At 45.2% G+C, this 14,416-nt stretch overlaps 1 protein-coding gene across 3 annotated transcripts in view; it reads left to right on the top strand.

Moving 5' to 3' along the window:
• The window catches only part of dgkb (diacylglycerol kinase, beta), a 42,223-nt gene that overhangs the window by 9,457 nt on the left and 18,350 nt on the right, over positions 1-14,416 (top strand). For all 3 annotated transcript variants that reach the window (XM_068323911.1, XM_068323910.1, XM_068323912.1), the window contains 14 exons: positions 21-158; positions 1,315-1,364; positions 1,727-1,801; positions 1,927-2,046; positions 2,629-2,746; positions 3,653-3,741; positions 4,053-4,169; positions 4,419-4,517; positions 4,914-5,015; positions 6,578-6,651; positions 7,178-7,252; positions 9,675-9,760; positions 10,058-10,147; positions 10,548-10,708. In XM_068323911.1, coding sequence (XP_068180012.1) covers positions 21-158; positions 1,315-1,364; positions 1,727-1,801; positions 1,927-2,046; positions 2,629-2,746; positions 3,653-3,741; positions 4,053-4,169; positions 4,419-4,517; positions 4,914-5,015; positions 6,578-6,651; positions 7,178-7,252; positions 9,675-9,760; positions 10,058-10,147; positions 10,548-10,708 — 1,394 coding nt within the window. The remainder of the gene's footprint in view (positions 1-20; positions 159-1,314; positions 1,365-1,726; positions 1,802-1,926; positions 2,047-2,628; positions 2,747-3,652; positions 3,742-4,052; positions 4,170-4,418; positions 4,518-4,913; positions 5,016-6,577; positions 6,652-7,177; positions 7,253-9,674; positions 9,761-10,057; positions 10,148-10,547; positions 10,709-14,416) is intronic.

The following is a 14,416-nucleotide window of genomic DNA, read 5'->3' as shown; positions in this document are numbered from 1 at the left end:
TTCCTCTACCCCCCCGGCAGGACTGAAGCTGATCAAAAGCAGCTCCACCCCCCTGAAAAGCCCCACCCTGCCCCGCCCCCTGGATATGGTTCAGCTGAAGGACATCGTGTGCTACCTGTCGCTGCTGGAAGGGGGGCGTCCTGAGGACAAGCTAGAGTGTGAGCCAAGGATAGAGTTTTGCCTTGAATCTGTAGTCGTGGCCACCTGACACCCGAGGATAAATGCGTTTTAATTAGTCAGGCTAATGGAGCTCATGTTACTGCTAGCTTAGCGCCGCGCTGCCGTCTGACCTGAATGCCTTAGTATCATCGATAACCCCTGTGGTTACCGTAGCAACGCAGGTCCAGATGGAGAAGTTTCTCAACACCTTTGTACAAGAGGTCAAATGAGACTATATTATTATTATTATTATTATTATTATTATTATTATTATTATTATTATTATTATTATTATTATTATTATTATTATTATTATTATTATTATCATCATCATTATTATTATCATTATTATTATTAGCATGGATTATTGTCTCGTAGTTTTACTTCATCATTTATTCATGACGCGTTGGAGTCTAATTGGACAGGAGGTTTTTTTCCAGTAGTTCTCATCCATCTGCTGAATAATTGAGTAGATCAGGGCTCATTAAGGCCAGTGATGACTGAATAATTCATCCACGTGACGTCACCATGAGCGCTTTCTTTATTCGCGCTGAGATCAGGATTGAAGGTAATTTAGCTCCCTCTGCTGGCCGAGATGAGAACTGCACGACGGAAATAAAGCAGGTGGGATAAAGCAGAACAAATAAAACAGTTTGAAAAAAATAGTTAGAAATGTTTTTAAAAAGTTACAGCCTTAAATCAAACTAATATAATACAAATTACTTAATCAAGTCTGTTTTAATCTGTGCTGATTAAATTAAATCACTTTTATAAAAAGTATACCAAAAAAATGAATGGATAAAGTGACAGGAAACGACTGTTTTTTACAACCTGAGCTCATTAATTTATATACCTTTAAAACTCACTTCTCATTCTTGCATCATAGACGATAGACAAAGAGCCAATCACAGCAGAGATGTAGGATTTGTCTGTTTCTATGGCAACTAAAGCAGCATTCAGATGTTTACAGTGTTGGGTAACAGAAAAGGCGAGGGGGTACTCTGAGTCTTAAATGGATGGAGGGCAGTTTGGAGGGTGGAGGGCATATTGGATGTTGGGGGGTGTTTTGGGTGGTGGAGGGGGTGTTTTGGGTGGTGGAGGGGGTGTTCTGGGTGGTGGAGGGGGTGTTCCTGATGCTCCATCTTGTCTCCACAGTCATGTTCCGCCTCTACGACACCGATGGGAACGGCTCTCTGGACAGCTCGGTAACGTCCTCCACACCCGTCAAACGTGTTTTACATTTTTGAGAGATCGGGTGGAAGCGGTTTGGAACGCGGCCCGTTTTCAGCATCCCATTCTTGGCTGGAAGGGGAGGGGCTCCGGCTCACACGACCACTGTGATTTACCCATCAGCCCCAGAGCTCTACCCACGCTGCCTTTGTTTTCCTGACATTCCCACTCTGTTATTACACACACACACACACACACACACACACACACACACACACACACACACACACACACACACACACACACACACACACACACACACACACACACACACACACACACACACACACACACACACACAGAGGTAAACACAGTGTTTGTGTGTGTGTAACAACAGGAACTAGAACACATCATCTCCCAGATGATGCATGTGGCCGAGTACCTGGAATGGGACGTGACCGAACTGAAGCCGGTAAGAGAGACGGTGAACCCGGTGACCCACCGGTGACACGACCCCCCCTTCATGAACTCTTTCCTCTTCCTCTTCCTCTTCCTCTTCCTCTTCCTCTTCCTCTTCCTCTTCCTCTTCCTCTGCAGATCCTGCAGGAGATGATGCAGGAGATCGACTACGACCAGGACGGCACCGTGTCGCTGGAGGAGTGGATCCAGGGGGGCATGACCACCATCCCACTGCTGGTGCTGCTGGGCCTGGAGACGGTGAGCTACACCCGGTCTGAAAGGCCACACCGCCACCTAGTGGTCGGATGTGCACACTGCAGGAAAACATGGGGATTGGTCTTTGACTCGTTTGGTCTTCATCTCACCTGGTCCTCTTCAGATTCTAAATTAATGAATGAATGAAGGTGAGAGGATTTTAATATGGGATAAACCAGGTCGTCATTGTAAGTAAGACTTGGTTCTGGTTAAATAAAATACAATAAAATAAAATAAAATAAAAAGACGTTTAGCAGGAAGCTGCAAAGCTGCTTAGTTTCTAAATCTAAGAAAATGAAATGAATGAACAGAGCTGATCAATATCTGATCCGATTGATTCCAATGAAGTGCTTATAACCAGTGGAATTGTTCTCATTTAGTTCTCTGACAAACAAACCTGCTCTGGCTGCAATTCATCAACTCACCAGTAGATGGCGCCGCCAGACCAACATCAGCATCAATCTGCACCAGGACTCATTTTTTATGAATGAATATGATGGCAAAGCGAAAGCAGTGAAGCCTCGGTGGATGAATATCAATGACCGATCAGCTGATCGATCGATTTGTTTGTTTCTGTCGCTGCAGAATGTGAAAGATGACGGGCAACACGTGTGGCGCCTGAAGCACTTCAACAAGCCGGCCTACTGTAACCTGTGCCTCAACATGCTGATCGGCCTGGGGAAGCAGGGCCTCTGCTGCTCATGTGAGACATTCACTCATCACACCTATTGATTGGTCCAGGTCCAATAAGAAGCTGGATCTGCACCAATCAGAGACCCGGCGCTTCGCTGATAGTATGGATGATCGGTTCTGAGGTGTGGTTTGAGACCTCATGACCTCCAGAGACGAGACTTGTTTTCCCGGATTGTCAGAATTTTTTTTTTTGTGTTTTTCAAGAATCAGGCACGTTTAGCAGATTGGTGCCCTACTGGGCGACACCCACTGCTGAAAATAACGAGGAAAGAGAAAACCAAGCTTGTTAAAGCCAAAAATTTAAGAGCAACTGATAATAAATTTGCCCATTTTTGAAATATAATTGAACAATAAGTTAATAAAAGTCCAGAACTGATAAACAAGCCCCGAACCCTAAACCTAAACATAAACTTAACCCTAAACCTAATCCTAACCCTCAATTTAACCGTAAACCCAACCCTAAACTTAAACCTAACCCTAAACTTAACCCTAAACGTAGACCTAACCCTTATTTATTATGTTACTAGCCACAAGTCCTTAATCTCAACCCTAACCCATAACCCTAACCTTTAATAATTAGTCAAAGTCCCTACCCCTAATTCCAATTCAAATCCCTAATCTTAGTCCAACACTAAGACCTGTTTATTATTACATTAGTAGCCACAATGTTTTACGTTATTGGTTCAGGACTGTTATTAGGTTATTGTTCCGTTATTACGTTATTGTACATTTCAAAAATGGGAAAATTGATCATATTATCAGCTGTTATTATGTTATCAGCTGTTATTACGTTAGTGACTTCTTCAAACTCTGTTCTAACAGTCTAGAAAAGTCTGTTTTGTGTGAGAAAACAAAACAAGCAGCTGCTTGTTTTTCTCCATATTTGCTCTCAAATTGCCTTTCTTTCCCTCCCCAGTCTGCAAGTACACCGTCCACGAGCGCTGCGTGGCTCGAGCGCCGCCGTCGTGCATCAAAACCTACGTCAAGTCCAAGAAAAACACGGAGGTGCGTCCAATCCAAGAGCCGACTCGTCGGCACGCCCGGCTCGGCGGCTCTCGGCGGAGCTTAGCACGAGGGGCCCCTCGTCTTTTAATGGGACCGAAACGACTCTTAGCGTCGCTAATCACCAGGAAGAGCCCGGTTTGAAGGCGCAGGCGTCTTTTATTGAACCTGGTTCTTGCTTCTGTCCTGTTTTCTCTCCCGTCTTGCTTCCCCTGATTGCCGTGCACCTTTGTCAACAACTTGTTTTTCTGCACCCTTGTTGTCTTTTCTCACTTCCTTCCCTCCCCGCGTGCCGTCTCTCCCTCTCTCTGCAGGTAATGCATCATTTCTGGGTGGAAGGGAACTGCCCCACCAAGTGTGACAAGTGTCACAAAACCGTTAAGTGTTACCAGGGTCTGACCGGGCTCCACTGCGTGTGGTGTCAAATCACGGTAAGCCGCCACCTCGGATGGGAGCGGCAGCCGCTTCCTCATTATATCCCCACTGCTCCTTCTGTTTTAGGGTTCGGTTTTAGCACCACCGATGCCTCACAAGTCACTACACCAATTTACACCCAGAAAACACTTTGTTTGCAAGTTAATGGAGAGTAAAACGGAGACAACAACAAGTGTCAATGCAAATAAATATACCTGACATTGTACACCTGCCTGGTTGCTAATGACGACCGCCACCTCCTCCAGCTCCATAACAAGTGTGCCTCCCACGTGAAACCCGAGTGTGACTGCGGACCCTTGAAGGATCACATCCTGCCGCCCAACTCCATCTGTCCCATCATCCTGGTAAGACCTCCGCCGCAGCCTCCCCCAACTCCGGGGTCAACGGCGGCCGCCTGAGCCTGAGCGTGTTTGACAGTGTTGTTACCTTTCTACGGGAAGACGCATTTGCAGTCCGCCTTGTTTTGTCAGCAGGATTATCGGAAATCTTTCGGATTTTGGGTGAAACTTAGCGGAAAAGGTGTGGAAGCCCGATCGGGTTTGTCGTGAATCCGAACGAGCAGGATAAGGATTGCGGTTCGGTAATCGACGAAACAAGGGGCGGTCAAGAATACTTAAAACATTGACAAGATAGTGACCTTAGAATGCTAGCCATGTTTCTAGCCTGTAGCTTGACCTTTGTCTTGAGATACGTCCACTTTGGATAGTCTTATGATCCCCGTGTTTGACCCGTGACCCCAGGAGAGGCAGTCGACACTGAGGAAGGATTCCCGGTCCAGCCAGTCAAGCCGAGGGAAGATGCAGCGAGGGAACTCGGTGACGGTGGACGGACAAGGCCTGCAGGTAACGCATCCGTTACCATTATTGACAAACCGTAAATAAATCGTATCGATCCTGATTCTTTTGTTCCGTCGGACCCGTGATGGCGCGCTGCTGGTAATCAAGGCCATCCAGCTGAGCCCAGATCAGCCTGATACTCTCTAATATCTGTCAGCCGGCATGTTAGCCACGGAAACCTGCTGCTGTCGGCGGCGACTGCTCGTCCATCCCCGGCTGAGATGGAAATGTGATAAATCACATCCCGGGAACATCCATCTCTGCCCCTCGCCGGCTAACCAGCATAATAATCAAGATTATTATTTATAATTACAGGAAGTAATGGATCACCCCGGCCTGGACGGGGAGCTCGTTAATTCACCCCCGGCCTGCTGGGGTAGCAGACAGGGGGAGTTAAGCGCTTCATCTGTGTCAGGGAGAGCGACCCGGGGCGAGTTGTTGCAGAGGAGCTGAACGAGGGGTGGGTCAAACGGGGGTGGTTTGGGGGAAGGGGGTCGCTGGATTAAAGCTTGTTTGTGTGCCGCTTTTGGCCCCCGGTGCCACGGGTTCTGCATGTCGGTCCACGGGTTGACAGCGTCGCAGGAAATCCTCTTGTGACGCGTTTATGATGATAACTCCTGAGCGCTGAGTTCTGATTGGCCTACGCAGTAATGGCTTCTAAAAGAATGCATGGATTGGTTTGATTATTGATAATTGTTCTCATATTGACTGTTTTCAGTTGGGTTTACCTGTGTCACCAGCTTGCGTTTGGAGGAATCGCACAAAAACTACAGAACGGATCGGGATGAAACTCGCAGGAAGGATGGGGGGGGAAAGGGCGGGAAAAAGATCGAACCAGGAATCCTTTGTAACACAGAACCTGCTCGGTTCTGGTGTGAATCTGATCAGTCCAGGTTTTAGACTATCCCCCCATGACTGAGACGGTTTCCCGTTTGGCTCATACTTTAGTTTCAACAAGATGAATTAGTCCGAACCTGTTTAGACTCATAGATAAACAAACGTTTCCGTATGTAGGTTGCAAAAGCTAATTATCGCTAACTGTAGCTGTTAGCCGGTTAGCGCATGAAACAATGATGACCCAACATGGATGGGGGGGGCAGGAAGTGGCCTCGCCAATGGAAAGAGACAAGAGCACCAGAAACCACAGCTTCCTGCTTTTTCCAGAAACAGACGTCGGAGTTTTACATGCCACTGCTTTACATGTGTGCTGTGCTAATGAGTGCTTCTGATGCGTGTCAATCCGCCACTGGAAGTAGTCCCCAATTAGAGCACAACTAAGGCTTTAATGAACTCTTAAAACGTTTGTTAAAAAACTTAAATAACATTCAAATATGACTTTTGCACCTCTATGATTATTTTTGATCTTAATCCAATCACTGGCGAGCACCCGCCCCGCAACGACCTGGCGCCCCTTCTGTGCATCAGAACCACGAAGTGAACCGGAGAACGGCTTCGCTTGAAGCGCCGCCGGTTCAAATGTCTGAGGGATTGGGCTTGAAAGCGAATTCCTGTGAAGCATCCCGCGGTCTCCAAACACCGACGGTCTGTTTTGACATCTTCCCATTCAGATCACAACAATAGAGGGCACTCATCCTCTGCTCGTCTTCGTCAATCCGAAGAGCGGGGGGAAGCAGGGCGAGAGGTAAGAACACAATCTGTCTCAACATGCTACAAGATGCCTCTGAAGCGGCTCCCCTCGTCCTCGGGGGGGGGGGGGGTGACGTGACCTCTGGCTACTGAGTGCTGGAGGCGTCCTCCAATCAGAACGCAGGAACCTTCACCCAAGATGTTGGCCGCCTTCATCTCAGAACCCCCACCGCCGCCGCCCCGTGTCAAGTCCCCGGCCAGTCCGTCGTCTTTGACTCAGGGCTAATTGGGTTATTACTGAAGCATATTCATTCACTCCTTATTACTGCAGCCCTCATTTCTTTAAATTATGAGATCAAAATATGACTTCGGCCAGTTGATGTAATGAAATTGAAATTAAAATGAATTAGTCTTTCTAATGGTTTCTCCTCAAGGGGACTTGGACTATGTCCCGCCCCTGCCACCCTGTGCGATTGGGCGTCACGTTGACACCAAAGGCTTGTTTGCTTTATCTGATATGTAATTCAGATGTTTTTATTCATTATTATATCATTATTATCTCTTCATTTTCATTCTTTTAGGATTTACAGGAAGTTCCAGTATCTTCTGAACCCGAGACAAGTCTACAACCTGGCCAAGAACGGACCGATGCCGGGGTAGGTCTGTCTTCTGAAGGATAGTCCTGCTTCAGAAAGACATGAAAACTTTACTTACTTTGAAATATAGAAAAGATTCATCTGAGCACTGCAAAAATGTTTTAATCTATTTAAGATTAAATATCTTAGGTAACATCTGACAAGGTGTTTCTGACCTAGCAAGTTGTGTGTTCCAGCTACCATGTCTTAAATAACTTATTTTAATTTGGGGATGTAGCTTTTCCTGTATACTACCCCGAGTTCAATCCCTGGCATCTTCACCCAATGGGGGCACAATTCAGCAGAGACTGTAGTCCGGTCCCAAGCCTGGGTAAAGATAGAGAGATGGATGGATGGATGGATGGATGGATGGATGGATGGATGGATGGATGGATGATGGATGGATGGATGGATGGATGGATGGATGGATGGATGGATGGATGGATGGATAGATAGATAGATAGATAGATAGATAGATAGATAGATAGATAGATAGATAGATAGATAGATAGATAGATAGATAGATAGATAGATAGATAGATCATTTAAAATGGAGAAAGGATGACACGCTTTAGAGAGGCACCAATGAGGAGCCAAGATGACGACACCGCAGGTTAGGTTCTGGGTTCGGATTCGGGTCTGGGTTCGGGTCTTGGGTTTGATCTTCTCTACCATGTCTTGTCTGTTGATTTTTACCAAATTATCCCCATCTTCTCTTGGCTGAGGGTGAATCCCTGTGCATATATAACATACATGTAACATACATGTAACATACAACTGTATGAGGAGAACAAACCTACCTTCACCTTAGCTTCAGACGATCCGATTAGAGATTTTAGCTTTTACATAAAAAACCGCAACTGAATCACATGACTGAATTTTTAGAGGATAGAATGAGAAATTGAGAATTTTAAATAATTAATTTCAAACTCCACATTGTTATGATTTACTATCTGACAGTATCGACTGTAGATATTGTGTTTACCAAGAGACTTGTGGGTAATAACCCAATCGCATGCAGGGAGAGCCTTTAGCTTCAGACGCTCCGGACTCAAATGAGGTGAACTCCCCCATAACAGATCCTGGGGACGACGTCGTCAGGCGTAGCCTCGGACGAGCCGCGGCGGCGGCGGCATTAGCATAAAGCTACATGTGAGCTGCCGATGCAGATGACCGACGGACGGGGAGGCGCAAAACCGTGGCGCATTCAGGCTCTGGGCTTCAGAGGGTTGTGATTAAGACGATGAATGGGTCATTTACATGCAGGAGGCTCCTTCGCTGCCAGCGCACGGGAACGTCCTGCCGCCGTGCCGCCGCGTTGTTTGGTCCTGATTAGACGTGCGAACAGAATCTTAGCGGTTTATAAAACATAAATCCGCAGTGGCACACGCGGGGTCCAAAAGCCTCCAACGCAACTTTTTTTGGTTCTTGCATGTGGCCTCGGGCGTCACCTCCATCCAGCAACTTCCCAGGTTACCTCACCTGACCGTAACCTGGTTAACGTATCGTCAAGTGTGCACGCCGCGGCGCACGTTAGCGAGGTGGACACTGCAGGCCGAGGCAGCAGCACGCACTCCTGTCAATTAGCTGCCCGGCTAATCCGATTACGGCAAATTAAGTGTTTGTTTCTTGGTATTTAAATATCCCCAAACTTGCCTTTCATGTTTGCGGCCGTCTGTTTTGCGTCTAATGTGGTTTGCGCTCCCCGTTGGAGAGTAATTGAGCGAATCATTTAGCCGCCATGCGAGGCTCGGAGGCTGGCTCATTCAGTTAGGGCTTTGTTATTGTGAAGGAACGGAAGAAGTTGGACTGAACATTGCCCGTCATGATCCGATTAGGCCTGGAACAGGCAGGCCAGCTCGGCCAATGAGTGATGGTCGATGTGACATGTGTTAGTTTGTGGGATTAGAGGGGGTTTGTGGTGAAGCAGGGTCTCAAACATGTGGACATTTTATTTTGTTGTCAAGAAACACCATATGTGCTCACAAATTGTGATTTCTATTAACATTTCTATAATTTAAAATCACTTTTTAGAGATTACAGGAAATATACGTGACGTTTTAATCACTTCCACAGTAAAAGATTCAAAATTATCCTGATAGATTAAATATATATATATATATATATATATACACACACACACACACACACACACACACACACACACACACATATACAGTATATATATACACATATATATAGATATATTTAGATAATTATACAGTATATACAGTATATATACATATATAAATATACTGTATATATGTACAGTATATATACTATATATGCATTTTCCTATTTCATTTTTAAGTTGCTTTATTGGAAAAGGTTAAACTAAAGTAGCCATAACAAATAGAACAATCATGTCAACCAATGAGGTGACAGACGTCATTGGTTTGATTTTCATGTGACCATGAAGACGAGTCTGTGTTTGTTCCTCCAGGCTGAACTTCTTCAGAGACGTTCCTGATTTCAGAGTGTTGACCTGCGGAGGCGACGGGACGGTGGGCTGGATCCTGGATTTCATCGGTACGCAAGGAATCCAAACACTTCAGAACATTCAGACACCATCAGTTTGGTCTCTCCAGCTGTTATCCACACATTACTGACCCGCTGGTGTGTTTAGTGACGCCGACTGGTCAAACAGCGATGCTTAAATATTCTATTTCCTTTTCAGCAAAATTGCATTTGTTTTTGTGCTTAATGATTTGAATGTAAAGACTTAATTATACGGGAGTCAAATCAAATCACAGCAAAGGGAGGTAATAATGTTTCCTGAAATAGATGGCAGAACAGAGGCTTTCTGTGATTGGTTGCTTGTTCCAGATAAAGCCAAACTGGACAGGAACCCGCCGGTGTGCATACTTCCCCTTGGCACGGGCAACGACCTGGCGAGGTGTCTGCGTTGGGGAGGAGGTACTACCTGCAAACCGACACACAATGCATTCATATTGAATCCAGATTATCCAACATTAAACCATCAGACGATGTGTAAACGTCCGTTAGAGCTCCACATTTCAAATATGTCGTCTTAGGGAGAGAAAATTGTCCAATCAATGATTATTACGAGAAAAAAAATCAAAATTAAGCAGAAAATTTTATCTTGTTTCTAATCTTGTTTTGTCCGACATTCAACAGATGACCCACGATTATTTTTACATTCCAGACCTCATTGTTAAAGCAGTCCGAACAGCCAATCAGAGCTCTATAAATCAATAAACCAGCAGGAAGTGGAGGTGCTATCGCACCAGGAGCGGCAGCCAAGTAGCACAAGCTGTTCTCGACCCGTTTTAACAACTCGCTGTTTCTTCCCGAGGTTACGAGGGCGAGAGTCTCCTGAAGATAACGCGGGACATCGAGAACAGTTCGGAGGTGATGCTGGATCGCTGGAAGATCGATGTCACACCCGCAGACAAGGACGAGCGAGGCGACCCGGTGCCTTACAGCATCGTCAACAACTACTTCTCCATCGGGGTGGTGAGTTCACGGGACGGCTTAGCAATGAAAGAAACAGGTTTTTTTTTGGTTTGTTGATAAACTTCATTTTTAAATGTGAAGTGATTGATTGTGCGATGCTAAGCTAAACAAGATGCTACCCAAAACTAATTTTTAAAACTGTCAAATCTGACTCCCGAAAACATAATGGAATAGAAGCCAATTTGGTTTGTACCTGCAGCAAAAATATGTTTCTGGAAATGTTTAAACCACAAAAATGACAAGTCGGACTCAAGAGCAAAAGCAAATTATATCTCTGAAGATACCCCACACTTCTAGTCCGTCAAATGTGAAGCCTGAATGGGAATGCTAATGGTGATGCTAGTGGTGATGCCAACATTTTTGCTACATACGAGCATATCTTTCACATTCTTTTGGAAATCACTCCAAAGACATCAAGGTTGAAGATTTCCATCCATCCATCCTTCAACCTCTGTTTATTATTTTGTGGAGGGTCGAGAGGGTGATTCTGAGATTCTTTCTCAGTAGCATTGTGTCTCCAGCTCCCTCTGGTGGTCAGATGAGATATGTAAACTCTGCGACGGGCTCCAGGTCTAAACCAGCATCTCCTCCTGGTTGGATGTACCCAGAAACTCCATGGGGAAATGCCCTGGTGGTAACTTACCCAGGCTCCCAAACCACCTCAACTGGGTCATTTTGAAGAGGAGGAGCTAGGGTTCTCTGGGGCGGAGCCACCCTACGAAGGGAGTTCATTGCTTAGATGATCTCGGTTGTGATCGTAGTCGAGGTTCGGAAAATGGTCTAGCTTGGTTTTCACCACAACAGACCAATACTGTAGTAGCATCACTGCTGTCACTACGCCGAAACAAGGTAGCTACCATGTCTTAAATAATATATTTTAATTTGGGGATGTAGCTTTGCCTGTATGTTCAATCCTCGGCATCTTCACCCAATGGGGGCACAAGTCAGTAGAGACTGTAGTCCGGTCCCAAGCCTGGGTAAAGGTAGAGGTTCGTGGCAGACAGGGCATCCAGCATAGTCGAGGTTCGGAAAATGGTCTATCTCAGTTTTCACCACAACGGACCGATACTGTACCAGCATCACTGCTGTCACTACGCCGAAACATACAGTAAGATTATCTCACGGTCCGTTTCCCCAAGATTCTCTCCTTCACTCGCTCGAGGCAGGAAGTCGCCCTGAGAAGCCTTCAAATTTTGGGATGTGAGAGCTCAACCTTCACGGTCCAATGAGAAAACACGCCCGGCTTTGAACGCAGCATCAAAGGAATGCGACGCCTTTTTAACGCTCCTCCACATCGAAGTTAATCACGGTGGCGAAGAGCGTCATCAGAACAGCTAAGGTGGCAGTAAACAGCTTAACCAGAAGCCGCAGACATGATTAAATCGCCTCTGTGGGGGGGGTTCTTGTTACCGTATGGAAGAAAATGCTAGGAAATTATCAAAAATGATGCACAATACCTGCAGGACCGGCGTAATCAGTCCATTTATTTGTGTGAATGGCGTTCTGTTTAGGTCTTTATTGAGATGTGCTCAAACCTCCAGCCTCTCTGATTGATAAACAAACCGTGTTGTCGTCGGCGTAGAGTTAGACCGCCGTCCCACCCGCCTGTCCATCTTTACCATAATGACACTTATTTCACATCGCTCATGTTAGCCATTACTGATAAATGTCAGGGGGAAATATGGTAATTGACATTTGCAGGTGGTAGAGGAGGGAGCCGCTCGGTGGCGCGTGATTGGTGCAGACCGGTGCAGGGACGTAAGTGATGCATGGCCCCACAAATGTTAGTTGAATAACACCTCCAGCCCGGGCCCCTAATGACGATGCTGGAGGATATTAGAGGACGGGTCTTGTTAACATTGTGACAGAGAACAGGGGCTGTTATCCACTGATGAACATATGGCGATGCCCCCCAGGCTGGAATGAGTCTCAACGTTAGCTGTGATGTTTAAGGGGTTTTAATTTTTCTGCGTAAATGTCAGGAACATGTAAACACGCGTCCTCGTCTTTTGTTTCAATCCGGGTTTTTGATGCGGGTTTAGTTCCGTCTTTGTGACCGGAAGTTGTCGACATTGTTACTGTCAATAAAGTTTGATTTTGTCTTTGGTCGGTTTGTTCACAGGAGATAGTAAAAGCATTTCTTGGAAACTTGAATTTTTTTTAATTTAAAAATCGTGCTAAGCCTTTAAATCTTATGCTGAGACCCAAAAACCCGACTTTTGTTAAGTCAAAATCAACTTTTATTTCATTAAATAAATCAGCCGAACAATTTTAAAAAATTGTGCTGTTAAACTGAAATATCTAGAATTTATTGCATTCAATTAAGACAGAGTCTGCTGTCTTAATTTCCCTTCAGAGATCATAATAAGTATATAAAATTTAAAAAATTAAAAATTAAAATTGAAAATTAGAATTGTTAGAATTCTATAATTCTAGGAAATCTCAAATATATATTATTCTAGTTTCTAGTAATTTAATGCAAATGGAGTGAGTGACAAAAAAGCAAATTAAATAAAGGGAAAGATGTGGAAACAAACTTAGAAATTAATGATTTTTATTGAAACATTTCTGCGGAAAACAAAAGTAAGGATCTGCAGACTAAATAAATAGTAGAAAATGTCTTCATGTTTTTTGAATTAACTGCTATTACTTCCTGTTTTACTTTGAAATTGAACGAAACTCTTAGAAAGAAGCATTTGATGCTTGAATCAAACCCATTGATCCATTGATTGGCTTTTATCAAACCAAACTCATCTAGATAAAACATCTTTGACCTGTCTGGTTCATAAAGTCATCCATTGCTTTAGTGCCTTTACCCGGATTAGCGCACGGCGAAGCCAAATTAAGATATTTGTTGGGGGGGGGATTAAAAAGACTTTGAGCTCTCTATGGATCTGAGTGTGATAAAATAATATTTTTTTTGCTTCCCGTTGAACAAAAGAAGGAATTAGAATAAAGATGAAGCGAGAAGCGGAGCTGATAATTAGCTCAGAGATTACGCGGATGAAGAGCGGATTGTTTCTGTAATGACACGCTGGAAATCAACAGATCAGCAGTGGAGGCGCCGCCGTCAATATGAGGTCATTAACAGAACGCCCTCAGATGGATGATGACATCATTAGTGTCGGCAGCCCCCCCCCAACTTTCTCAGCGCCGCGTCGCTTTTTTTTGAGATTCCAGGTGATTCTTCTTTGATTTTAAATTCTCGCAGCCCCAACCTGACGCCACGGCTCAAGTCGGATTGAGGATTAATGGCGCCCCCCCTCCCTCCCCCATGTGGATGTGGAAGTGACGTGAAGTGTAATGATCTCAATCAGGGCTGGGGGGGGGCAAGAAGCGGAGCTAATCACTGAGCGCGCTCCACAACCATAATGCAGTCGCTCGCCCTAATGACCCCGGCACTCCTGTCAGGGCTATTACTCTCCCCCCACCATGAAGGGAACATCAAACTGCTGGGGCCGCCCGTAATTGGACTAAACTTTGAGCTATGAGGGGACATTACACATGTCCTGTATTAATTTGGGTGCCAGATTTTTACATTGGTAATTATTTGAGGGCAGCTGAGGGGGGAGGAACAACGTCCCGCCGACACCGCCACCAGGAGGGCGAGGCCTAAAGATGGCCGACGGCGTGTCGAAGTCGCGTTGTTCCATCTCCAGTTTGGTTAAAATATACGGTAAAGACAAAAAATGATCAGACGAAGGAGGA

This window comes from Antennarius striatus, chromosome 9 (assembly GCF_040054535.1).
Source record: "Antennarius striatus isolate MH-2024 chromosome 9, ASM4005453v1, whole genome shotgun sequence".
NCBI lineage: Eukaryota > Metazoa > Chordata > Actinopteri > Lophiiformes > Antennariidae > Antennarius > Antennarius striatus.
This window is presented reverse-complemented; position numbering and strand designations above follow the sequence as displayed.